The sequence below is a fragment of the Malania oleifera genome, chromosome 1, assembly GCF_029873635.1.
Source record: "Malania oleifera isolate guangnan ecotype guangnan chromosome 1, ASM2987363v1, whole genome shotgun sequence".
NCBI classification, from domain to species: domain Eukaryota; kingdom Viridiplantae; phylum Streptophyta; class Magnoliopsida; order Santalales; family Ximeniaceae; genus Malania; species Malania oleifera.
The window spans coordinates 133328706-133355978 of NC_080417.1; the positions used below are offsets into that span (position 1 = coordinate 133328706).

Here is a 27273-nt window from a genome sequence, read left to right on the forward strand (position 1 = left end):
GCTTCTCCAGTCTTCCCTCCCTCTCGCTCTCTCTCATTGCCACTGTTGTCCACTGTAAGAGTAGAGAAAAGCTGTGCCACGGTTTTTTTATGGTTAAAATTATACTTGACAACTTAAAAACATCCTCTCTCTCTCTCTCTCTCTCCCTCTACCCTTTTTACCTATCCTTCTCCAGTTTACCAAGCAAAAGAACAGTAGAGGAGAGATGAAGAAAGGGGTCTTCTTTGGCTCTGTGAGTGGTGTTAAGCACAAGCACCTGCACCTTATTAGGGTGGGGAAGGAAGATAAAAAAAGTAGACCTTAGTTAGAGACTTAACACAGCAATTTTCAATTGTGTTCCAGAGTTAAGAGGGGGAGAGTGGAGCAGAAAAGGGTTTGATTTCTGAAGTGAGAGAGAAAAAAGCCAGTGAGAGAGAGAGAGAGAGAGAGAGGAAGGGAGAGATGGTGGGCTCAGCAGCGTCAGATAGGAGCAAAGAAGCGGTTGGGATGATGGCCCTTCATGAGGCCCTCCGAAGTGTCTGTCTCAGCACAGACTGGACTTATGCAGTCTTCTGGACCATCCGTCCTCGCCCGTATCTCTCTCTCTCTGTACCCTACAAGGTCAACCTTAGTATATCCTTTGATCTTGTGCTGTTTCTTGAAATTGGTATCTTCCATTGTTGCAGGAGAATCCGAGGTGGTAATGGTTGCAAAGTCGGTGACGACAACGGCAGCTTGTGAGTATAGTTTCTCGCCGTTTGGTTACTGGAAAAATTGAAGAAGGGAAAACATAAACCCTTTTAAGTTTATGGTCCCAGTTGACGGAAAATCCAACTTCCAAAATTTTATTTCTGTTCTTTTCTTTTCCTGTGCCTTCCCTGCTGCCAAACAGGGCCTACCCTTGTTTTCTTGTAGAAACAGAGGAAAAGCAGGGGAAGGAAGATGCTAATGGGCTAGTGGGAAATGGATTGTTTTGTGATTTTAGTGGTGTTTGTTTGAGTAGTTTCTTGAATTGGGTGTTTTCTTTTTGAATTCTTTGATGAAGGATGTTGATGTGGGAAGATGGGTTTTGCCGAGTACGAGATGCAGATTGTTTGGATGGGATTGATGGGGAGGATCCTGTGAGGAAAGCCTTCAGCAAAATGTCCATTCAGCTATATAATTATGGAGAAGGGTGGGTACTGGGTAGGTGTTTATATTTTAATTTTAATCATGTCTCTCTCTCACTCTCACTTGCTCTAGCTGAATAAAATCTTCTGGGAGTGTAAAGTGTAAACTAACGAAAAAGGAAATCTCCTATATATATATATATATATATACACACACACACACACATATATGTGGGATCATTGGTTGAATTAATTTGAGCAGGTTGATGGGAAAGGTTGCTTCGGATAAGTGCCATAAATGGGTTTTCAAAGAGCCTTCAGAATGTGAACCAAACATCTCCAACTACTGGCAGAGTTCTTTTGATGCTGTATGTACAAAAACAAACCCACCCTACCTCTTGTTTTTGTTTTTGTTTTCTTTTGTTTTGTGTTTTTTTAAATTTTAAATTTCATTATTTTAATCTTTTAAATAGTCTATTGATTGGTTGAATGAAACTATGTGGGTGATTGATGATGATTTGCTGGCCTTTGGGTGTTCTTAATTGCAGCTTCCCCCTGAATGGACCGATCAGTTTGACTCGGGCATTCAGGTTAGAAAAAAATGAAAAGTTATAAAGATTATGTCCTGTGTTACTTGCACTACCTTTTCCCCCCCCTTTTACTAGACTTAAACCCTGTCTAATTTTCCCTTGACCAGACTATAGCTGTGATTCAAGCTGGCCATGGCCTTTTACAACTGGGTTCCTGCAAGATTGTGAGTTTCAGTCTTTTTTTTTTTTTTTTTTCCTTTTCTTTATTTTTTTCTTCAAGTTTTTCTGGGATGAGGCAATCTTATATTCCCATAAACTGCATACTTGTACATAGATATATTCATGTAAGATTGCTAAGCCATTAAATACAGATAGTCTGATCTGATTGAGACATAAATATCTATTCCCAGATACCTGAAGACCTTCATTTTGTGCTGAGAATGAGACATACCTTTGAATCTCTTGGATATCAATCTGGGTTCTACCTCTCCCAGCTCTTCTCTTCAACAAGAAACACTTCCTCTCCTTCTTCAGTTCCTTCAAAGCAATCAGCCATCCCAACCCGCCCTCCTCCTCTCTTCAATTGGGCCCAAAGGCCGCTTCCATCTGCCGCCTCTGTCCTTGCTTCTCCCAGTTTTCAAAACTCGCCCAGACTTGGATTTCTGCCCTCCAAAGATGAAACTCACATGTTCCTCCTCCCCCATTCATCTGAAACCCGAATTGAAGATATGATGGGAGATCATGAAAATGAAATCAAATGGCCAAATGGATTGTCTTTCTTTAATGCTCTCACCGGACGAACCGATGATGCAAAGATTTTGTTCAGCCCAGAGGGTATAGGAAACAAGCCAGACCAAACTCACCATCCCCTCATCCTTGAAGGTAAGAATCCAAATCCAAACCCGAATTCGGAAGCTTCAAACTTGCACAACACCAGCAGTGCTAACCCCAATGAGTTTTTGAGCCTGGACAACCACCCAGAGAGTGTCAGAAAGATGGAAAACAAGTTCAAGAGGAGCTTTACTTTGCCTGCGAGAATGGCTTCGTCATCGTCTTCGACTTCACTCGATCACCATCTGCACCATCCTGTGGAGTATAGGAGTTCTGAAGCAGGTATGTACACTGATGTCATGGAGACCTTCTTGGAGTAATTGAAGGAGGCAGTTGTTTTAGGTGATGAAAGGGTGAGAAGTACTTGCATCTAGGGACAGCACTGTTTTCTTTGTTGCTGATGTTCCTATGCCTGTTTTGATGCTCTATTTTTCATCTTGTGTTTCTTTAATGCATGTACTGAACTTTTTCTATCATTTGTTGTAGTTCATGTTGATAACTTCCTAGAACTTTCACAGATATCCTGGAAAACCATGAGAAATTTTGAAGGAACATTAATGGGTGCCAAAGAATAAGTTTTGTGGTATCACGATCCTTATTTGCAAGCCTGTTGGGCTCGAAAGAGTGAATAAAGTGCAAATATATCATTTACCATGTGCTTAAATGCAATTATAAGATAGAGAATGCCAAGCTCTGAATTCATATATCATTTATCATGTGCTTAAATGCAATTATAAGCTTTGAATTCTAAATGCTTTAGGTCAATGAACCAATCTTAAAGTTGAAGTTGTTGGTGAGGATTCAATAAGCATCTCATCTTTCATAATTTTTGGGTCTATTAGGAGGCTCATTGGGCTTAGTCTACTCCATGGTGGTAGTTCATCCGTCATTTCAAATCCCTATTCGCTCCGTCCAAATATTTAAACTTGGAATGTGGTCATTCTGCGATAAAACTGATGAGTTGTCTCCTAGGAAACTATATTTTAGTATCCACCAGGTCAATAGGTTTTGTTATTGTTATCCTTAACACATAATTTAAGTGTGCAGCAAATCAAGGATGGATCGGGTTCTGCTCATATTTCAAGCCTATTGCCAAGTCATGACACAAACTTGCAACTAGGGTTGGGTTGGGGCTTTAAAAAATGATCATAATCCTAGTTGAAGGGCCATTGTTATTGAAGTTGCTGAAGGTCAAACTGGGCACTCTTTGATGCATGCTTCAAGCCATTAGGGATCTCTGTAGTATTAGTTTAGTCTTCCATGTGATATCAGCAAACACAGAATATATATATTGGAGTCCACCTAGAATTCCTGAGATTGTCAAATTGTTTAATTCCTACTGAGGTTCTGTCGTTTGTATTAGGCTGGTCGATACCTTGCTTAATTAGAGTTCTATTGAGATGAAATGATTATATTACATCTGGTAATAATGGAGTGAACTTGTCAACATGTTGTATTACTCATTTTGTTAAATCAATAGTTCTGCCTAAGTTACATCACAAGATTATGGAGTTTTATTGAATTGTATTTCACTTGTAATTTTTGTTATGAAGTTACCAAACTGTTGTAATTTAAGCTTAAGGGAGTGGATTATCATTCTGGGAAATTTCAAAGACTTGTGCTACAATTCATGACCTTGGCTCCTCTAGTGGGTATCAATCAAATGCACAGGATCGAAGTACTTCGCATGTTAAAACTGTCACGTAATAGGTAAAAGATCTCATTTATAACTAGCACGCATTACTCAACCATCCAAGTCAAGCCATAATTAACCCTAGAGATTTTCTCTGCAATGAATAGAAACAAAACAAAAGAAAAGATGGGAGTCCAAGCTTGCTTGCCAAAGTACTTGTGGGTGGGTTTTTGAGAAGTCAAAAGCAAAAGGGTATGTGGGCTTGGAGGGGGGGCCCTTGGGTAAAAAAATTTCTAGCTTTTAACATGGAAGCTGCCTTTTTTTTCCAGGCAATGCCCTGGAGAGCCACTCTGATTAATCCATTCCTCCAAAAATAATGCCATGGTCTTTGGGGGTTTCCCCCCTTACAGGAGGACTAAGTGCATTCCCCAGAGCAGCATTTAGGACCTACGGTCAGAGAAGTCTAGGTCATTTTGCACCTCATGAAGTAGTTAACTCGTTAAAATATTATTTATTTATTTTATAAGGTTTTTAAATTCTATAATTATTTCTTCATAATTTTAAACTATTGCATTATTAATATAAATAGAGCGTTAGAGTGCTAATAAACCTACATTTCTTTCGAAAAAAGATACACCTTATAGTTGTCCTCTAACAAATTTTCATGCTTTAGATCGCTCTATATTTAACTTATTTATAATACTCTTGAAATTCTTTCTTTCAGTCCTTGAAAAATTTATGAATAAATGTTGAAAAAATAAAATTACAATCTAGGGTTCACATTAAATAAGGACTCTCGTAAAAAGCTTGATGTTCACAAATATTTTCCAAAATAATCGATTTTATGAGTTTTCAAAAACTTCCATTTATGAATTTTCTAAAGCATTCATGAGAAGTATTTAATACTATGTGGGTTTGTCCCACATTGAAAAGAGTGTAAAAGGAAAAATCATTAATAAATGATAAGATGTAATAATTTCTTAAAGTTGGTTAATAGATAGTGCTAGTGTGTATTCTAGTGTACCTTAAGACGGTGCTTCGCACAAGCGCGCGTGTGTGACGTGGGCTGTAGGGCACTAGTGGCGCATTTAGTTGGCGCACAAGCACTTAGCACATATATAATTTTGTCTCTTTAAAGACAAAAGTTACTCCATGAATATTTAGAAATATTCAATCTTTCTCTCTTCCTTTTTCTCTCATAAGACTTTTACAAATTATATTTTCTTCAATCTTGAGTTATGTTTTCTGTAGAAATAAAATTCTAGAAATTTGTTCAGATTCTTCTAAGGGTGTTTTTCATCAGTTATTCGTTTGTGTATAACGCAAATAGATAACGAATTACATTTTGGGTTTTATTGTATCCTGGAAATATATTTGCTGACTCGATACACACCGATCTAGGGGTGCAAATAACGTTTTAAAAAAAACGATATTGTAATGTGCCTTGAAGCGTTTTCTGTTTTGCAGCATTTTTGTAACAACTTGCTTAACTTACCAAATAATAAAACATATTTAATAATATAGTCAACCAAACTTGTGGGTACGAGGACATATCTATCATACACAACAGAAACTTAAGCAACAGTAAATATAAATCACATTTTCTTAACCATAAAATACATAATAACCAGAGTCAGTTAAATTCTAAAATACTGTGCTTATGTACAATCTCCAAAACACAAAATATATACATTTCTAAACAAAAATCTCCTTGTTCCTAGATCAAAATTTACTCTCCTAGTGGGGTAGTATCTTACTATCTCAACGGCGGCCTCGATCTATCGATCTTTTTGGGTTTCTTAAAAATAATTTAATGTTGGGGGTGAGACACTTCTCAGTAAGGGAAAATAAACTAAATACAGTTGTGTGGTAACATGAATATTCAATGCTATTATAAATATACAATACATTTTGCATACAAGAAAACATCAATCATTTAATAACTGCGTAAACATATAATTTCATATTTCTAATAAATTGTATTGTTCATGAACTATTTGGTATAGCTAATAATACTGAAAATTTACCCAGGATGAATAGTTAGCTGATGTCATGTATTAACCTCCATGACGGGTTGTGCAGCCTGAAGGCAGGACTTGACAATGGTTGACCGACCACTGTCGAGTCAAAAATGTCTTTAAGTACGATGGACTCGCCACACCCTGATTCAGACTGTTAGGTGGACGTCTACAACTCTCTACACTAAAAGTCACATCGACTATCCATCTCCCACCCTCTCTACTAGCAGGGGCGATTAGCACAAGTCTGAAACATAATAATTTGATCTGTATGGCCACGATACCGTGCTCCTATGACTGAATTGAACTGTCATCTGGTTTTGATAACATATAATATATGATAATATACAATTTAAAGTAAATAGATTGATAGCATTTTATGTAATAGCATAAATACATACGGCCCTGCGTCGATTACTTTTACATCTACGGCCTTGCGTCAAACATTTCATAAATACGACCTTGCGCTGAAATCATACATAATACACGGCCTTGCGTCGGTTATCCATCACGGTCTTGTGCTGAACATTTTATAAATAATAATATGAATAAACATGTTATTTATCATGTATTGCAAAATCGTAATGTACTGCATTATTTTATATTTTCTGAAAACATATTTTATCTATAAAATTGCCTTAACATAATACTTTTTCACATAAAATAATATTCATGCCACGCAATGCTGAATAAGACCATATATTCTATACTGAAAACATATTTTTTGGCATTTCATATTAATACATACATTTCAATATAATAGTAGTATTTTTCCAAATAAACATTTTCTCAATGATATTTAAATGTAATACATGCTTTCTGAACATAAATCTACTAGTAATTTAATAGTATTTTCATGAAAAAATGACTGCTTTAGTTTATTACCTTACCTGATTTCTGCAAAGAAACACCCTAAAATACACTCGTCCTACACTTGCAGGGTTCCCCGTTCAACACCCTGAAATCAACATTTCACAGAACTAAATTTTAGTATTTCTTTGTATACAACATTTCTTATAATTATGGAAAGACTAAATTTTGAGTAAAAAATCTTACTTTAAATCATGGATGAATTTCAAAGTAGCTTCATCGACGATCTACTCCAGTAGATTTGCAGAGAATCTTTTCAGGAGTGTCGTGGTGGCTTTAAATCGTTGAACCGGCTTAAATCCGACCCGAAATCTTAATCTTGGAGAGAAGGAAGGAGCGACGAAGTGAGGAGAGAGAGAGAGAGAGAGATTCTCGCAGGATTTTTGGCCATAAAATGAAGGTTATGCCTATTTATTCATTGACCTTCGTCGACGAGCCACGTCACTTTGTCAACAAGGTCAAGAAGGCAATTCCTCGACGAATGTTACTTCTCATCGACGAAATTCAGAGTTGCGATATATATATATATATATATATATATATATATATCCCCTCGGTATCTTCTCGTCGACGAAGCGCACCCTCGTCGACGAGCCCAAAATGCCACGTCATCGACGAAATTTGTTGCTGCCCCCTTTTACTATTTTCATTTTCCTATTTTTTATTATTTAAATACCATTATTTTTTGGGTCATTACATTCTCTCATCCTTATAAAATTTTGTCCTCGAAATTTACTATCCATATGATTTACCATCCCTTAAGAAAAGTGGTCTACTTATTTTATTATTTACTTTCACTTATGACGGAGGAATACCATGGTTACATTTCAAGTTCTTAGAGATTACATATATAAATTAAAATAAAATTATTTAAAAAATAAAAGACCATTCATAACTAAACTATTACATGTACTTGCAAAAGAAATAATACATATTTACTTACATTTTCCTAGTTACGTTTGAACTTCTTGGAACAATTGTGGGTATTTTTGTCTGATATGTTCTTCGAGCTCCCAAGAAGCCTCTTCTATTGCATGATTCTTCCATAGAACTTTTACTAGAGGAATCTTCTTATTACGTAGTTCATGTTCTCTTCTATCCAGAATCTGTACTAGTACCTCCTTATAGACTAGCGAATCACTGAACTCTAATTCACCATAACTAATTATATGAGAAAGGTCTGAGACGTATTTTCTCAACATGGAAACATGGAATACATCGTGCATCCTGAATAATACAGGTGGTAAAGCTAACTTGTAGGCAACTAGCCCAATTTTCTCTAAAATTTCAAACGGACTGATAAACTTAGGGTTAAGTTTACCCTTCCTTCCAAACCTCATAACGCCTTTTAACGAAACTATATTAAAAAATACATGATCACCAATATCAAATTCTAATTTTCTATGGCGATTATCGGCATAACTCTTTTGTTGGTTTTGAGCTGCGCTAATTCTATCTTTAATGAGCCGAACCTTATCGTACGCCTATTGCACAAGCTCTGGTCCCATAACTAGCCAATCATCCATTTCATCCCAATATAACGGAGAACGACATCTCCTACCGTACAGAGCCTCAAACGGTGCCATACCAATGTTGGTCTGATAACTGTTATTATACGCAAATTCTACCTGCGGTATAAATTGACTCCAACTATCCCTAAAGTTTAGCACATATGCCCGAAGCATATCTTCTAATATTTGTATTGTTATTTCAGTCTGCCAGTCTGACTGAGGATGGAATGCTGTACTAAAAGATAACTGAGACCCTAAAGCTTCCTGTAAGCTTCTCCAGAAATGTGATATGAAACGCGAGTCTTGATTTGACACTATAGATACTGGCATCCCATGAGAACGAACTATTTTTTGAATGTAAATCTCCGCTAAACGGTTAAGAGAATAATTGATCTTGATAGGTAGGAAATGGGCGGTTTTAGTCAACTGATCTATAATCACTTAAATCGCATTCTGGTCATGCGACGCTGATGGCAGTTCTGAAACAAAGTCCATGAATATATGTTCCCACTTCCACTCTGGGATAAATAGTGGCTGCAACTGACCCGTCGACCTTTGATGCTCAGCTTTTACCTGCTGGCACGTCAGATACAACGCTATATACTTGACAATTTCCTTCTTCATACCATTCCACCAGTAAAACTCTCATAAATCCCTATACATTTTCGTATTGTCGAGATGAACTGTATACAAAAATCTGTAAGCCTCATCTAAAATGGTCTTTCTGATGTCAGCATCGGCAGGAACACATAATCTGGAACGGAATCGCAAAACTTCGTCATCTGACAAACAAAATTCCTTCCTCTGACCATTCTGCACTCTAACTAATACCTTCGCTAATTCTGAGCTTCCTTCTGAGTAGTTTTAATTCTTTCCTGTAGAGTAGGCTGTATCACTAAACTAGAAATATACACTGGAGGATCACTCTCTACCAATTCTATGCCGAGTCTCTCCAGATCCATCATGATCGGATACTGGATCTCCATAACTGCTACCACTAGTCTCGCAGACTTTCTGCTCAACGCATCAACTACCACATTTGCTTTTCTTGGGTGATAACTGATAAAGCAACTCTCTGCTATGATATTTAGGCAACCCTAAGGTCACTAATAAAGCATACTAGGGCACTCACTTTACTCAGTAAGCCCTCAAGTGTTAGATTGATTTCGTACTCACACCGTTCAACAATAGCTTACCGGCAAAGGCCCTAAGGATAGAGAAATCTACTCACCCATACAAGTAGGTTCCTTTTACTATAGTACGTTATGCAGCTACTGTTATATCTGAAGCTACTAGTGTACTCGCCTTTCTCAGCAAGCCCTCAGGCGAAGAGTACGCCCCGCCCAAATCGTAGCACATTCTATGTGCATAAGTACTTCTAATATCATAATACATCATTTTGTTTGCCATTATTCTGCATCTCTCAACTGTTCATGTTTTCATCTTTTACTTTTCATTTCATTTCACTTTACGTGGTCCTTTCCCATTTTACATTGTTCACATTTTACATTTCATTTCTATTTCATTCATTTCTATTTTCATTTCATTTCATTTCATACCATACCCAGCATCTTTCAACTGTTTTACCCAACATCTTTCAACTGTTTTACCCAACATTTTTCAGCTGTCATACATTTACCCAATTTCTTTCAACTGTTTTACCTAATCTTTTTCAGCTGTCATACATTTATCCAACATCTTTCAATTGTTTTATCCAGCATCTTTCAGCTGTTTACATGGTTGATACACACAAGCAACATAGTTCATATCATATTTTATTTTCAATACATTACTTGCTTAACATATATTCGCACAGAATCTTATGCCACACAATTTAACAGTAAAATTCATACATATTTCTGTAAAATAGGCTAACCTACATTTAGCATTTAATTACTGAAAATATAATTTCCATTTCTTAAATAATTATCTAGAAAATTCCTTCCACTTTATTCAGTTCATTTCCACAAATACATAACTAAATAAGTGATTCTAGGTTCAGAAATCATAATTTTACATGGTTGGTATTCTAATAATTCACACCAAAACATGTATATAATATAACATAAATTATTGTCATTAATTTCATAAAATCTGATTTAATATATAATTTCCCCTTAATAAAAAATCCTAAATAAAATATTATTTTAATACTTCCTAGGCCCTAAAATACCAAATAAATAATTATACCCTTAAATATAACAAAATTACCAAATTTCTTAAATCCCATTCTCGCTTTGGAGTGAGGCGTAGAAAATCCTAATTGGAACTTTACTTATGTCAAAATGACGACGATCACGACTAAGACCCTATGGTGGTGTCTGATCGTCAATTTAACAACAAATTTAACGAGAAATTGAGAAATTAGGGAAAAATTATCTTACCCCAAGAATGGTGCCTACGCCGCTCCTATGATAAATCCGTTCTAGTAGAAATGTCGGTGGCAGAGTTAGGAATCCAACGACATCTTCCGTTTTTCGATCGATCGAATATTCGTCGAGAAATGAGGGGAGAGAGAGAGACGGAGATGGAGAGTGGACGAGTGAGACAGAGAAAGAAGGAGAGAGTTCTGGAGAGGGAGAGACGCAGGTTTAAGCTAAGTTTTCTTTATTTTATTTTTTCTTTTTACTTACTTTATCATATGATAATAATAATATTATATATATATATATAGATATATATCATATTATTTATTTAATACATCAAATTTAATAATACTTAATTAATTATTTAATTCATAATAATTTTTTAATTTATTTATTAAATTTAATAATATTGAATTAATTAATTAAATAGTTAATAATTACTCTTAATTTTTTTATACAATTTCTTTTTATTTGTTTATTTAATACATTAATTTAATAATATTTAACTAATTAATTGATTAATAATATTAATTTATTAATTTTTTTATAATTTTTTTTTCCGGATTATTACATTCTTCCCTCCTTTAAAGAATTTCGTCCTCGAAATTTTGCTAACTAATCAATCATTTCCTTAACTTCTGAAATCAACTAACCTAACCATCGAATTCAAATCTCAAGTTCGAATTTCTCTGCTCGGAAACATCACCATCGATGGATTTGCCATGATTTTCTGAAGCTAACTACTTCTTCAGAAAAACATAGAAGACCATCAAAGGATTTTTGCCCTCAAGCTTACGAAACACAATTTAGAATTCCTAACAGTATCTTACTCTACCTATTCCTACCCTTATCGCAACTCAATCTTATACTCTGGTATAAATCATTTTTAACCTAATACTCTAATATTTCCATATCCAGGCGATGTAAATCTAATCACACTTCCGACTAGACATGACTCTGATACCATAATGTAACGCCCCAAACTCTTAAACTCAGGTTTGACGCGTTATGCCTGATAAAATTCTTGATAATCCATAATCCACATATAAGTAGCGGAAAACATAAAAATAATCTCTATACATATAATACCATAATACCAGAGATTACTAATTCTTATCTATAATTCATAGTAATCATCTTTCACCTGCATTTCCATAAATTTACATAATTTTCAAAACATTTCAGTATTTTCACAACCATTCCTTACTCAACAGCCTTAAAACATAAAGACATAAAATATAAATATTTACATTCCCTAAAATTAACATAGAAATATACCATTTTCTTTTCCTATTTCTCAATAATGCTATAAAACCTTGAGCTCTCTAAGCTCGATTTCGAGAAAATCCTGAAAAAGATAAATTCATATTCGGGTGAGATACATCTCAGTAAGGGAAGAAATGATATATTAAAACAGTGTGTGGCTAACATGAGTTTATATAACAACATCATATTTAACATTTGAAAATCGTTAACACAATTTCTGAAATCATCCTCTGATCCTAATCAATATTTAACCCACGAGATTACCCGAGGATAGGGGTGATTACCCGCCTATACAAGTAGCACCCCTTTGCTTTGATATTTAGGCAACCCTAAGGTCACTAATAAAGCATACCAGGGCACTCACCTTACTTAGTAAGCCCTCAAGTGTTAGATTGATCTCGTACTCACACCGTTCAACAATAGCTTACCGGCAAAAGCCATAAGGATAGGGAAATCTACCCACCCATACAAGTAGGTTCCCTCTGCCCTAGTACGTTATGTAGCTATTGCCATATCTGAAGCTACTAGTGCACTTGCCTTTCTCAGCAAGCCCTCAAGCTAAGAGCATGCCCCGCCCAAATCGTAGCACATTATACGTACATAAGTACTTCTAATATCATAATACATCATTTTATTTGCCATTATTCTGCATCTCTTAACTGTTCATGTTTTCATCTTTTACTTTTCATTTCATTTCACTTTACATGGTCCTTTCCTATTTTACATTGTTCACATTTCACATTTCATTTCTATTTCATTCATTTCTATTTTCATTTCATTTCATACCCAACATCTTTTAGCTATTTTACCCAGCATCTTTCATGTCACGCCCCAAACCCGGAAATGGGACCCAATGGTGAAAATATAAACCAACCAGTCCCTGTACCATACAAAACATCCAAAGATACAGGACAATGGATGAGGGTCCGACCCCATGGGGTTCCCAGGCACCCTATACACATCCAAACATAACAGAACATACGCAGCGGAATAAGGTCTTACTATATACATACAGTACTATATCAGAGTCTATACAAAGACAGAATCGAGGTTCCATCAAATAACGTATAAAAGGGTGCCCAACATATCTCAAAACGACAACCCACAAAATACAAGTCCTAACACTTACCCAAGCGCTACCCATAGTACACCGGCCACTACGCTCCCTACACCAAGATGCTAGTTTCGGTTACTTGAAGGACCTATAAAAATGTACGTACAGTAGGGGTGAGACAACTCTCAGTAAGGAAGAACACAAGTTATATCGGTGTGTGGTATTTGAGTGTTATTATGATGCAACATACACGCAGTTAAATGCAGTCTAGTACTAATTTTACACAGTGCATACACACACACAAACACATGATCAGCAATCCCGGTGTCGTCACACCCATCGGCCCAAAGCCGGCCTGCGACATATGGCGTTGGCCTATAGCCAACCTGCCTAACACGGCGCCACCAGCACATGGCTAGTCCCCGACTCCCATGGCATTGTATCAACGCTAAACTGGTGGATCCACACCCTTCGGCCTAATCTGCCAGAATAGGCTCACGCCTTCGCATATAGAGCCGGACTCTGCCAATTTATGGCCAGTGATTTCATACGCCCTCGGATATAGAGCCGGACACTCTCAGTACCTGGAATAATTCGGAACCGCGTTCCTACTAGCATTTCAACCAATCACACACATATGCATGCTCATATAACCAAACAAATCACACCCATTCGGTAATCTAAAATCATGATTTTCCAAACACATACAGTTTAAACAAGTCAAGGCACGACCATCCTTATAACACATTATAAATTAGCATATACATTAGGTTTTCAACAAAACTAGGGATGCAGCCCGTCACCCCCTTTTTTCCAAAACTGTAATCATGAAAAATCCATAGTTTTCCCTGTTAGATCCCTCCCAAATGAGTAGCCAAAACACACACAGGACCGTGAACCACAGTTCTACTGAGTCCGATTTCAAAAATAACCTATATAAACCAAATTCCCGTTACCTTTCCCTTGAATAGCAAATCCCGAACTCTAAGGCTCCTAAACAGCAAACCGAGTTCTAAAACCTACAAATCACAGTACAGAAGATACTCACAACTCCATCCTCTACCAAACTACCGGATCAGAAAAGAAAACCGAGCCTTACCTCGATTTAAAGCCGAAACCCAAAAATCTCCAAAACAGGATTCCGATCCGTAGGTTTTGTAGAGAATCCTTCCACGATCCTCGTGGTAACTTCAGATTAACGATTATCACGACGAACGACGAAGAAATCTAGAGAGATAGAGAGTAGGGAGAGTTCTAGAGAGAGAGAGAGAGAGAGAGAGAGAGAGAGAGAGAAGATTTTTAGATTTCTTAGCTTGGAAGTAAAGAGAACTTCTATTTATAGCCCTTTGACTCGTGCGTCTTCGTCGACGAAATGGTGTCCTCGTCGACGAGGTCATATAGACAACTTGTCGATGAGATGGTGGATTCGTCGACAAAACTTGATATCACCGATTTCTCGAAATCTCTCAGCTTCTCCTCGTTGACGAGCCTCTGAACTTCGTTGATGAATCTTGGCTTCGTCGACGAAATCTGCTAAATTCCCAATTTGCTCCTCTCCTATTTATTTAAATTTATATATCACAGTTCGGGTCTTACAATCTCCCCTCCGTACAAAATTTCGCCCTCGAAATTTACCATCTCTCATTCACAACTCATACATACAACTGAACACCTACATGCAACTCCAGAGAAAACTGGAGACTACTACAGCGTAGCCCCATCATACACATACATACACACCCTCACTTATGGCGGAAGAATACCATGGTTACAACATAAACTGTCTCAGGAGTTCACAATATACACACTCCCAACGACCAACCACCTATCCCAACCCATAGTAGGATGACGTACAAGTACTCAAAACAACTGTGGATACTTCCGGCGTATTTTCGTTTCCAGTTCCCAAGAAGCTTTCTCAACCTCGTGGTTCCGCCACAATACCTTCATTAACGATATCTCTTTGGTACGAAGTTTCTGAACTTTACGGTTTAGAACCTGAACAGGTATCTCCTTATACATTAAAGTATCTCCAATTTCCAACTCATCATAACTGATAACATGTGATGGATCCAGCACGTACCTTCTCAACATGGATACACGAAATACATCGTGGACCCTCGAGAGTACTGGGGGTAATGCAATCCTGTAGGCTATCGGACCCACTAGCTTAAGAATCTCGAATGGTCCGATATACCTTGGGCTCAGCTTGCCCTTCCTCCCAAATCTCATCACCCCTTTCATCGGAGCGATACACAGAATTATCTTACCTCCACCTCGAACTCTAACTCACGGCGACGAACATCTGCATAACTCTTCTGCCGACTTTAAGCCCATCTAATCCTCTCCCGGATCAAACCCACATTCTTAAACGCCTGCTGCACAAGTTCAGGTCCTAACACCTAACGTTCACCAATCTCATCTCAATACAAAGGAGATCGACACCTCCGACTATACAAAGCCTCGAACGGTGCCATTCCGATACTAGTTTGGAAGCCATTATTATAAGCGAACTCTACTATTGGCATAAAATTGTATCCAGCTACCACCAAAGTCTAACACACAAGCTCGCAACATATCTTCCAAGATCTGTATCGTCCTCTTCGACTATCCATCAATCTGGGGGTGGAACGCTGTACTGAAAGTAAGCTTCATCTCCAATGCCTCCTGCAAGCTCGTTCAGAATCGAGAAGTAAACCTCGAATCTCGATCTGAGACAATGGACACCAGTACCCCGTGCATTCTCACAATCTCATGCACATACATAATTGCTAACCTACTCAAAGGATAACTAACCTTCATCGGTATGAAATAAGCAGATTTTGTCAATATGTCCACGATCACCCAAATAACATTCTGCCGGTGAAGTGCTGGCTGCAATCCGGTCATAAAATCCATGGAAATATGCTCCTATTTCTACACTGGAATAGGCAAAGGTTGCAACGGCCCTGCTGGCCTCTGATGTTTATCTTTCACCTGCTGACACGTTAGACACTGCTTCACGAACTGAGCAAACTGCCTCTTCATACTAGACCACCAGAAGGTCTCGCGCAAGTCCCGGTACATCTTTGTACTACCAGGATGTACCGTATATAACGAGTGATGCGCTTCCTCCAGAATCGTCTTTCTGATCTCATCGTCGTTCGGAACACATAACCTGGTCTCAAGCCTCAGCACACCTCCCTCAGAGATGTTGAACTCTGTAGTCAGTCCTTGCTGTACCTTTTCTATAACCTCTGCCAACTTCAGATCACTAGCCTGCGCGGCCTTTATACGTTCAAACAAAGTCGATTGGATCACCAAACTAGCAAAGGAAGCCTGATGATCCCTGGATACCAACTCTATACTCGAGCTCTCCAAATCCTGTCTGATGTGGTGCTGAGCTATAACTGCAGATACAACCGCAGGTCCCGACTTCCGACTCAACGCATCAGCCACTACATTAGCTTTTCCGGTGTGATAACTGATGGTGCAATCGTGGTCCTTAATCAACTCAAGCCACCGTCTCTGCCTCATATTCAACTCCTTCTACGTAAAGAAATACTTGAGGCTCTTATGGTCAGTGAAGATCTCACACTGCACCCCGTACAGATAGTGTCGCCAAATCTTCAGTGCATATACAACAGAAGCCAATTTCAAATCATGCGTAGGGTAATTCTTTTCATATTCTTTCAATTGCCGAGAAGCATAAGCTACTACCTTACCCTATTGCATAAGCACACATCCCAAACCTTTCAGAGACGCGTCACTATAGATTACAAACTCGCCATCCCCTAAAGGAATGATCAAAACTGGAGCAGTAACCAGCCAGTGCTTCAATTCCTGAAAGCACTGCTTGCAATCACTAGTCCACTTAAACTACACTCCCTTCCTGGTCAATCAAGTCAGAGGCCCAGACAGTTTAGAAAATCCCTTCACGAACCGACGATAATAACCCGCCAGTCTCAGAAAAATCCGAACCTCCTACATATTCTTCGACCTCACCTAGTCGACCACAACTTCGATCTTGCAAGGATCAACTGATATACCACATGACCTAAGAATGCAATCTGACTCAACTGGGATTTACACTTCTTCAGTTTAGCATACAACTTCTTCTCCCGCAGTATCTGAAATAGCAACCTCAGATGATTCTCATGCTCTTCTGAACCCCTCGAGTATACTAGAATATCGTCAATGAATACCACCACGAACCGATCTAAGTACTTATGGAAAACCCTGTTAATCAAATCCATGAACACCACTGGAGTATTCATCAACCCAAAAGGCATGACCAAGAACTCGTAGTGGCCATATCTGGTTCGGAAAGTCGTCTTCGTAACATTCTCAGATTTGATCCTCACCTGATGATGTCCTGACCGCAAGTCGATCTTCGAAAAGACCCGCGTCCCCTGCAACTGGTCAAAGAGATCATCTATACGAGGTAAAGGATAGCGATTCTTCACAGTTACCTTGTTAATCTCACAGTAATCAATGCACATCCGCATTGACTTGTCATTCTTCTTCACAAACAATACTAGAGCTCCCCAGGGTGAAACATTAGGTCGAATGAATCCTCTGTCCAGTAATTCCTGCAACTGCTATTTCAACTCTTGAAGTTCTACTGGAGCCATCCAGCACGGAGCTTTAGAGATCGATGCCTTGTCAGGCAACAACTCTATCGCAAACTCCACCTCACGATCCAGAGGTAAACTTGGTAAATCATCTGGAAACACATCCGGGAACTCGCTGACTACCTGAATATCCTCGAGTCTCAACTCGTCCCGCGGTGTTTCCTCCACACAAGTTAGGTACCCTTGACATCCGTCTAAGAGTAGCATCCTCGCCTGCAATGCTGATAGAATTTGTGGCGCTGGATGCACACATGATCCCACAAATTCATACTCCTACTCCCCAGGAGGTCTTAAAACTACTACCTTCCTACGACAGTCGATTATAGCATAACTGGAGAACAACCAATCCATCCCCAGAATAACATCGAACCCCGACATGTCGTATACAACAAGATTCGCCGGTAGCAGCTTCCACTGAATTACTATTGGGCAATCTACCAACATCCTCTCACAAAAAGATACATGCTCAGATGGTGTAGTAACATATAACACCTCATTCATGACTTGGGTCTCAACCTCACACTGTCCAACAAAATTCACAAATATAAAAGAATGGGTTGCACTCGAATTAAACAAAACAGAAGTCTTATTTGAAAGCAATAATAAGGTACTTGTTACTACATTCCTTGCATGCTCAGTGTCCGCTGGAGTAAGAGAGTATACTCTGGCCGGAACTGCATTCGTCTGAATGGTTCCTCGAGGTATCTAATTGCTCCATCGGTTCACACTAGATGCAGGCATGTCTCGCTTCGGTGCACAATAATCACGAAACATGTGACTTGACTGACCACAATTGTAGCAGTTACCCCTAAATGATTGGCACTCACCTTTGTGCCATTTGTGGCATCTGGTACAACGACCACTAGTCTGGCTCATCTGAGAATCCTAGTGCTCGGTATTCTGGAGGTAACCTGAGCCCTTGTTCCTCTTCTTCCACGATCCCTGATGAGATCTTGTTTGAGAACCAGAAGGTATTGTCCTCTTCCTTGATTCCTGATCCACGTCATCCTCTCGGATATCGGTCTCAATCACCGAGGCTTTATCCACCAACACCGAGAACTCGCAGATTTGAAGCATACCTACTAGTCTGCGAATATTCTTCCTCAGGCCCTTCTCGAACCTCCGAGTCTTCTTGTACTCGCTCGAGATCAAACACAGCGCAAATTGAGACAACTCTATGTACCGAGCCGCATACCCTTGCACCGTCAAACTCCCCTGAGTCAGAGCATAAAACTCATCTGCCTTCGCATCACGTACAGAAGCCGAGAAGTATCTGTCGAATGATACCTCCTTGAAACGGCTCCATGACATCTCCTCAGGACCGACTCTCTGCTTCTTAGTAGACTCACCGCAGTTCACCATTGACACGCCTCCCCAGATAGTTGGAAGGTAGCATAGAGGACTTGCTGCCTATTCGTGCAATGCAGGACCTCCAAGATCCTCTCAGTCTTCTCCACCCAGTCCTCTACTATCGTTGGGTTAGATTCTCCAGAGAACGTCGGAGGATGCATGCGTGTGAACCTCTCAATGGTGCACCGCGTAGCAATAGGAGAGCGCTCGCGTCTCCTCACACTCCGCCCAATCTCTCGTAACACCTGCCTTGTCAAACCTCGAGGCACAAAAGGGGACTCATCACTTGCAGTCTCTTTGGAGTCACTTCCCAAGTTATTATCCTTGGGCTCCATTCTGTAACACAATAGGAATCTATCAGTATTCATACAACACATACAGTTAACACAATGATCTACACTAATCGTGTTAACTACCCCCTGCCAGGTCCAGGTCTGTCATATCGCACCAACGCGAAAGTCATCAATGATTTGCCTTACTTTTACTGGAATCGTCATCATAGGAAAAATACGGAATATCGTTGACAAATCCCGGTCTAGCAACTGGACAACCCTTAACCAACTCTACCTATATCCAACATCCTATACTCTAGTATGTACTCACAGTTAAGCCTAACCAAGTCTACAAGACCTAACAACCTGGTTAGCTCTAATACCAAGCTGTCACGCGCCGAACCCGAAAATGGGACCTAGGGGTGAAAATGTAAATCAACCAATCCTTGTACTGTACAAAACATCCAAAGATACAGGACAATGGACGAGGGTCCGACCCCGTGGGGTTCCCAAGCACCCTATACACATCAGAACATAACAGAACATACGCAGCGGAATAAGGTCTTACTATCCATACCGGAGTCTATACAAGGACAAAATCGAGGTTCCATCAAATAACGTACAAAAGGGTGCCCAACATATCTCAAAACGACAACCCACAAAATACAAGTCCTAGCACGTACCCAAGTGCTACCCGTAGTACACCGGCTACTACGCTCCCTACACTAGGACGCTAGTTTCGGTTACTCGAAGGACCTGTAAAAATGTACGTATAGTAGGGGTGAGACACCTCTCAGTAAGGAAGAACACAAGTAATATCGGTGTGTGACATTTGAGTGTTATCATGATGCAACATACACGCAGTTAAATGCAGTCTAGTACTAATTTTACACAGTGCATACATGCACACAAACACATGATCAGCAATCCCGGTATTGTCACACCCATTGGCCCGAAGCTGGCCGGGACATACGGCGTTGGCCCATAGCTAACCTGCGTAACACGGCGCCACCGGCACATGGCTAGTCCCTGACTCCCATGACATCGTAACGGCGCTAAATTGGTAGATCCACACCCTTCGGCCTGATCTGCTGGAATAGGTTCACGCCCTCGGATATAGAGCCGGGCACTCTGCCAATCTATGGCCAACTATTTCATATGCCCTCGGATATAGAGCCGGATACTCAGTACCTGAAACAATTCGAAACCGCTTTCCTACTAGCATTTCAACCAATCACACACATATGCATGCTTATATAACTAAACAAATCACACCCATTCGGTAATCTAAAATCATGGTTTTCCAAACACATACAGTTTAAACAAGTTAAGGCACGACCATCCCTATAACACATTATAAATCAGCATATACATTAGGTTTTCAATAAAACTAGGGATGCAGCCTAACACCCCCTTTTCCCCAAAACTGTAATCATGAAAAATCCATAGTTTTCCCTGTTAGATCCCCCTAAATGAGCAGCCAAAATACACACAGGACCGTGAACCACAGTTCTGCCGAGTTCAATTTCAAAAATAACCAATATAAACCAAATTTCCCCTACCTTACCCCCGAATAGCAAATCCCAAACTCTAAGGCTCCTAAATAGCAAACCGAGTTCTAAAACCTACAAATTACAGTGCAGAAGATACTCACAACTCTGTCTTCTATCAAACTACCGGATCAGAAAAGAAAACCGAACCTTACCTCGATTTAAAGCCGAAACCCAAAAATCTCCAAAACAGGATTCCGATCCATAGGTTTTGTAGAGAATCCTTCGACGATCCTTGTGGTAACTTCAGATTAACGATTATCACGACGAACAACGAAGAAATCTAGAGAGATAAAGAGTAGGGAGAGTTCTAAAAAGAGAGAGAATTTTTAGATTTCTTAACTTGGAAGTAAAGAGAACTTCTATTTATAACCCTTTGATTCGGGTGTCTTCGTCGACGAAATGGTGTCCTCGTCGACAAGGTCGTATAGACAACTCGTTGACGAGATGGTGGATTCGTTGACGAATTTTGATATCACAGGTTTCCCAAAATCTCTCAGTTTCTCCTCGTAGACAAGCCTCTAAACTTCGTCGACGAGACTTACATGGATTTCATTGACGAATCCTGACTTCGTCGACGAAATCTACTAAATTCCTAATTTTCCCCTCTCTTATTTATTTAAACCCATATATCACGGTTCAGGTTCTTACAAATTCCAAGTAAAACTTGGAAATGTAATTAAAACCCAAATTGTGCTCAAGTCATTACAATCCCTAAATTGTATGGTTACAAATCATAAATTTAGTTCTTACTCTTAACAATACATTCATCCGTTTCTAAACATTAAAGACCAAATCATCGTTTGAGAAAATTTTATTATAATTAGTATGCTTGCTCAATGCTTATTCACATTATCGCTTGATAATTGAATGACCTACTCTTTATGACTAGGCAATCATCATCGCTTGATAACTACGTGACCTACGTTACTTAAGTGGCTAGCTATGATTCCCGTGTTGCTTGGATGATAATCGACTAGCCTCCAAGTGACTTTCTATTGTAACTCCTTAGGCAATTTCTTTAATTAGATGATTGTCACCATACTACAAACAAAGGAGTGCACAAAATGGCACAAACAATGCTCCCTATAGCTACTTTGTTTGATAGCCTTTAACACTTATAAATGAGTATATGTAAATTTTATTTTCTTTTCTTTTTGGACTAAATTTTGTTCTTATTTTCTTCAGCTGAATAATTTATTGATCGGTCAATTATTTATAATTGATGCTCTTGAAGCAAGTTGGAGCATATTTAGCTGATCGATGATGCATATTAAGATCTGATAAACTAATAGTAGATCTTGGCCAAGGGATGATCCTTGTCTAACTCCAAATTTTTTGTTAATGAGATTGCCATTCTTCATATCAAGCTTGAGATCATCCTCGTTCTCAAGATAGCCTTGGCCTTTGAAGAGCTTTGTGTCCTCCGCCAATGAGGAGTTATAGGGTTCTTTATATTTGACCACGTTTGTGACGCCCCGATTTTCATACCATTTATATATATATATATGACTATACACGGTTCGGTGCGGTTCGGTTTTGGCCAGAACCGACCGACTGAAATCAAACCGAAATTATGCTTTAATTGAAAACCGAAAATGTGGCGGTTCGATTGCGTTTTTTCATTTTAAACCGATTTTTTTTACAAAAAAATAACCTTTATTTTTTATAAAGTTGTTGAAAATTTATTGAACATTTTAATTTTTTGTAGGGACTCATAATTTTAACAAAATAAAATCTGTTGGGCATTTTTAACAAAAATAACCTTTGTCTTTCATAAAGTTCTTAAAAATTTATTGAAGATTTTTATTTTCTGTAGTGGCTATATAACTATATTGCATGCTATATTTTCACTAGCCATATTATATATATATATATATCTTAAATAAATCAATTTTTTGATTTTTTCAGTTCGGTTTCAACATAAAATCGAAATCAAAATCGAGACCGAAACCAAACATTTTTATTTTTAAAAATCGCAATAGAAATCGAAAATCGAAAAACCGAACCGTTTATGGTTTTGGTTCAATTTTTGATTTTTCGATAATTTTTGTACACCCATATATATATCGGCCACGTCAACCACTGATACCATATTACATAACTCGACCCGAACGTGCCGAGTATACAATCATACTCATATACAGAATCCTAATAGCGGAAGTCATTTCATAAACATATATACATACCACAACGAATACACATACTAGAGTACTATACCATCCATATATACAAGTCTAATACATAAACCCCTAAGGGAATCAAACCTCCCTAGCTCTAAATACTCACCCTGACTACACAGGGTATCTGCTCCCCTCCATTTCGGAGCTCTATCACCGGGTCTATCTCGGTTTCCTGAAATATTTAAATGATTGGGCGAGACACAACTCAGTAAGACGGAATAAATTATCTACAGTGTGTGGCAGTATGAGATCCATTATATCATAACATATATTCGTTTCAGTAACAATATCTTCTGAGAAAATATACCAAATCCATAATCATAATTATATAGATATATAACATAAGTTTTAATAAGCTTTTACTTCCATTTCCAAAACCATTCATTCGTAACCCAAGTTTACCGGCGAAGTTCCTGAGAATAGGGAAGCTTACCTGCTCATACAAGCAGCTTCCCTCTGCCTTGATATTGTTTGTAGCCTAACCTGATTAACTCAGGTTCAGTTACAACTGATGCTTATCAGAGCACACACCTTACTTACTAAGCCCTCAAGCGGTGTGTTTTACTTCGATTTAATTATTTATCAACTTACACAATTTCATTTCTCATTTTCTTTCTTGTTTCCATTCTCATTTCATTTTCATTTTCATTTTATTTCCATTTTCATTTCTTTTTCATTTCCATTCCCATATCAAGCTCATGAGTGTCACTAGTTACCAATATATCGGTGTCTGTACTTATGGCTGCCGTCAGGATATTTTTTCATATCATGCTTCCTCCCATGAATAGGGTTGTGCGGCTCGAAGGCTGGACCTAACCGCAGTTGGTCGACCCGGTTAGGTCAAATATCATCATATATCCCGTGTCTGTAGTACGACTGGTCGGCCAAAAGCCATGATTCGGACTCAGGGGGCACAACAACTCTACTATACATCGCAGTTTACTCTCATGCCACACACTCCACGAGTATATGTGGTCGCATTAACACCACTAGCAGCGGTACCGTGCTCTCAATATCACAACCCATCATTAGCGTTTCCATATCCATCCATCAGGGTTATCACTACCATATATCAGCAATCATTATGTGGTATTGGCATTTCATCAATCACATGTTTGTATTCCCCATCTCGAAATTTCTCATTTCAATTCTCATAATTTAGTATTCATATTACAAAATTTTACATTGCAATATTTACATTTCACATATTCACATTTTTCAAAATCATATTTCTCTTATCCACATTTCTCATTTTCATATTGCAAAATTAACGGTGCAATAATCACATTTCTCATATTCACATTTCAATATCAGTATTACAGAATTTTACATTGCAATATTCACATTTCTCACATTCACATTTTAATATCAGTATTGCAGAATTTTACATTACAATATTCACATTTCTCACATTCACATTTCATCATATTAATAATATTTCCTAAATTCATAATTCATTTCATATCATACTATTATATACGTATCTCATTTCACAATTATTCAATATTTCTCAAAACACATTTTCATATTTCACATTTCTTCACTTCTCAAAAGATACATTTTTTGTACATTTCACTTTCATCATTTTTCCACATTTCAGTTCTCATGTCAAAACACATTTCAGTATCTCATATTTCACAGGGTAAATCAATTAACCCAGTTTAAACATTTCTCAATATAAATCATATGCTACACATATTTCATATGATATTCATATCATAATAAATTTCAGGTAAAATACATAATACCATGTTCACATATTTCTCAATCCATAATTTTCATAAATAAACCACTAAATTTATTCCCCTTATCTGGCTTACTAAGATTTCACTAAACAACCAATTTTCTATGCCCTTCGGCGTTCGTAGCCCAAAAACCTGAAATACACATTTTTTCCAAATTATTTAACACAACTCCCAGAATTACTTCTATTTAACACCTCCTACATTTCATATACTCCAAATTAACTTAAAAACCCTAAAATACACCACTTACCTTGGCTTTGGGATGGTGCCCCGGAATTTCAAACTGAAAATCTGCTTCACGTAGGTTGCAAAGAATCTTCCCAAGAATCTTGTGGTGGTTCCTAATTGTCAATTTGGGCTTAAATGTAGTCGAAAAGAAGAGAGAAGGAAGAGGATTCGTGGGTTGATTGAGAGAGAGAGAGAGAGAGAGAGAGAGAGAGAGAGAGAGAGTAAATTTTAATTTGATAAAATGGAATGGCTTGCGGAACTTCCTTAATATGCCCACTGTAGAGAAAATCGTCGCCGATTTTCTCTGACCCTTAGAAAACCATCTCCGATTTTCTATTTAACTGGCCCAGAAATTACCGTTTACCCATTACCGCTCCGCGGTAAATTCCAAAATCATCACCGATTTTTTGGCTCCTCTAGAAAACCATCAATGGTTTTCTCCTTTTCCAACTAAAAATCATTTTTTCCCAATTTATTTTATTATTTTATTTTCCCAGGTCTCCACATTGTTGGATCTTCCTTCTCATTATAATTGGCTTTTAAAGATCTCTCATGATTTTTGTTGGAAGTAGGTTTGGGTTCTTTGTCATCTTTTATGTAATCAACCAATGGAAGACTTTCATGATCCTATTAGTTGACGATGCATATAAGTAAATTTTGTCATTCCTCACATTTTTTAGTCTCGCCAAAGTTATCATGAATGATGACTTGGCCATAAGGCCATTTTAGGGTGAGTGGAATTCACCCCCTAGCATCTTCCCTTAAAATAGCAGGTTAGTTGAATCAATTGTAGTACTCATAGGCAATGGTTTGGTCATGCCCAACAAAGGAATGTCGGTGAGCTTTAGCAAGATGTTTCTCGAGTTTTTCTATCATGAACCTTGAATTGCTGAGCATGTTTTTTTACATGCTCTCCATCCAAGGTCTCCCTTCTTGAAATCGCCGATGATTGTCTTCATTGTGGTCATCCTGACCAACGATTTCTTTAAGTTACACCATCACAATCAGTGACATAAGATATTCCTTTTGCTTCTTATTGAAAGTGATAGATCCTTGTTGTGCTCTCTTTTATCTCTAGACTTCAAACCATTTCTCTAACCACTTTTCTAGTCCATAAGAAATTAAGTTTATTAGTGAGAAATTGCATGTTCAAAGTTTAGAAGTTCAAAAACATGATAACTATGAAGCCTTAGCTCCATGAATAATTTTGCACAACTGTAACTAAAATACCTAATTGATAGGCAATAAAACTTCATTTAAAAATTCTCAACAAAGTCACACTCATTATCTTAGTTCTCTAGCAAATACCTTATATTTGTCTTAGTGTATGCATTTACAAAGATGAATTAAGACTAGCTACCCATATATATAAGGTAAACATAACATAAATGTTCTTATAGGCAAAGTGGGTGTAACAACCTGCTATATTTTCTATATATATATATTTAAATATTAAGTTAAACTGCGCTGATAACTCCTGATGGAACAAAACATCAACCTAAGCAGCGAGAAGCTAAGGTCAAGTATCCACAACTATATACATATACAATACAATACCAGAGTGTTAAATACTCCCAAAATATACACACATAATTGAACTAGGGCTACACAAAAATACCCCTCTTTCCCAAAAACACTCACCCTACTGGTAGGGTAGCACTGTAGCCCCCTTTATCTGCGAGCCTGTTCTGCTAGCCTAACTAGATCACCTGAAAAATATCAACTAAATGAGATAAGACGACGCTCAGTAAGACGAAATATGCTATTGCTAGTATTTGGCAAGTGAGCTACATGTTTGTAAAATCTGATTTAGAAAAATACCAGAAATAACACAACTAAATAAAACCTATTTATGTACTGCAAAATAAATCATACCTAACTTGCTTAACATAATTTGATTTTTCTGAATATTATTTCCATATACTGCTAATATCTATAGGTAAGACTATTTTCTGTAAATCTGATCATACGTATATATAATAACTGAGAAAAGTTCCTTGGATGGATAACTGAAAGTCATGATTTAACCTCTCATGACAGGGTTGTGTGGCCTAAAGGCGGGACCTAACCTGGCTGGCTGACCAGGGTAAGTCAACTGAACTCCGATAGTCAAATTGGTCCCCTCAACCCATATCTGATGGGGAGCCTGTCTACAACATAGGCAC

At 38.1% G+C, this 27273-nt stretch overlaps 1 protein-coding gene across 2 annotated transcripts; it reads left to right on the top strand.

Moving 5' to 3' along the window:
• Window positions 1-27273, top strand: LOC131165349 (protein RICE SALT SENSITIVE 3-like). 2 transcript variants are annotated; one of them, XM_058123048.1, is made up of 8 exons: window positions 110-572; window positions 666-716; window positions 1025-1153; window positions 1351-1456; window positions 1637-1678; window positions 1786-1842; window positions 2029-2731; window positions 27149-27273. In XM_058123048.1, exons 1-8 carry the CDS (start codon window positions 442-444, stop codon window positions 27187-27189), a joined length of 1260 nt encoding a protein of 419 aa, XP_057979031.1. In that variant the 5' UTR covers window positions 110-441; the 3' UTR covers window positions 27190-27273. The 2 variants fall into 2 exon arrangements, with proteins under 2 accessions (XP_057979039.1, XP_057979031.1); XM_058123056.1 differs by lacking the exon at window positions 27149-27273 and having other exon boundaries at window positions 1-572; window positions 2029-3104.

Excerpts from the sequence above, each read along its gene's own strand:
- LOC131165349 (XM_058123048.1), top strand. The coding sequence starts at position 442 with ATGGTGGGCTCAGCAGCGTCAGATAGGAGCAAAGAAGCGGTTGGGATG. Across the intron at positions 1,457-1,636 it reads GGCAGAGTTCTTTTGATGCT|CTTCCCCCTGAATGGACCGA; the intron begins GTATGTACAAAA and ends TCTTAATTGCAG. Across the intron at positions 1,843-2,028 it reads AACTGGGTTCCTGCAAGATT|ATACCTGAAGACCTTCATTT; the intron begins GTGAGTTTCAGT and ends ATCTATTCCCAG.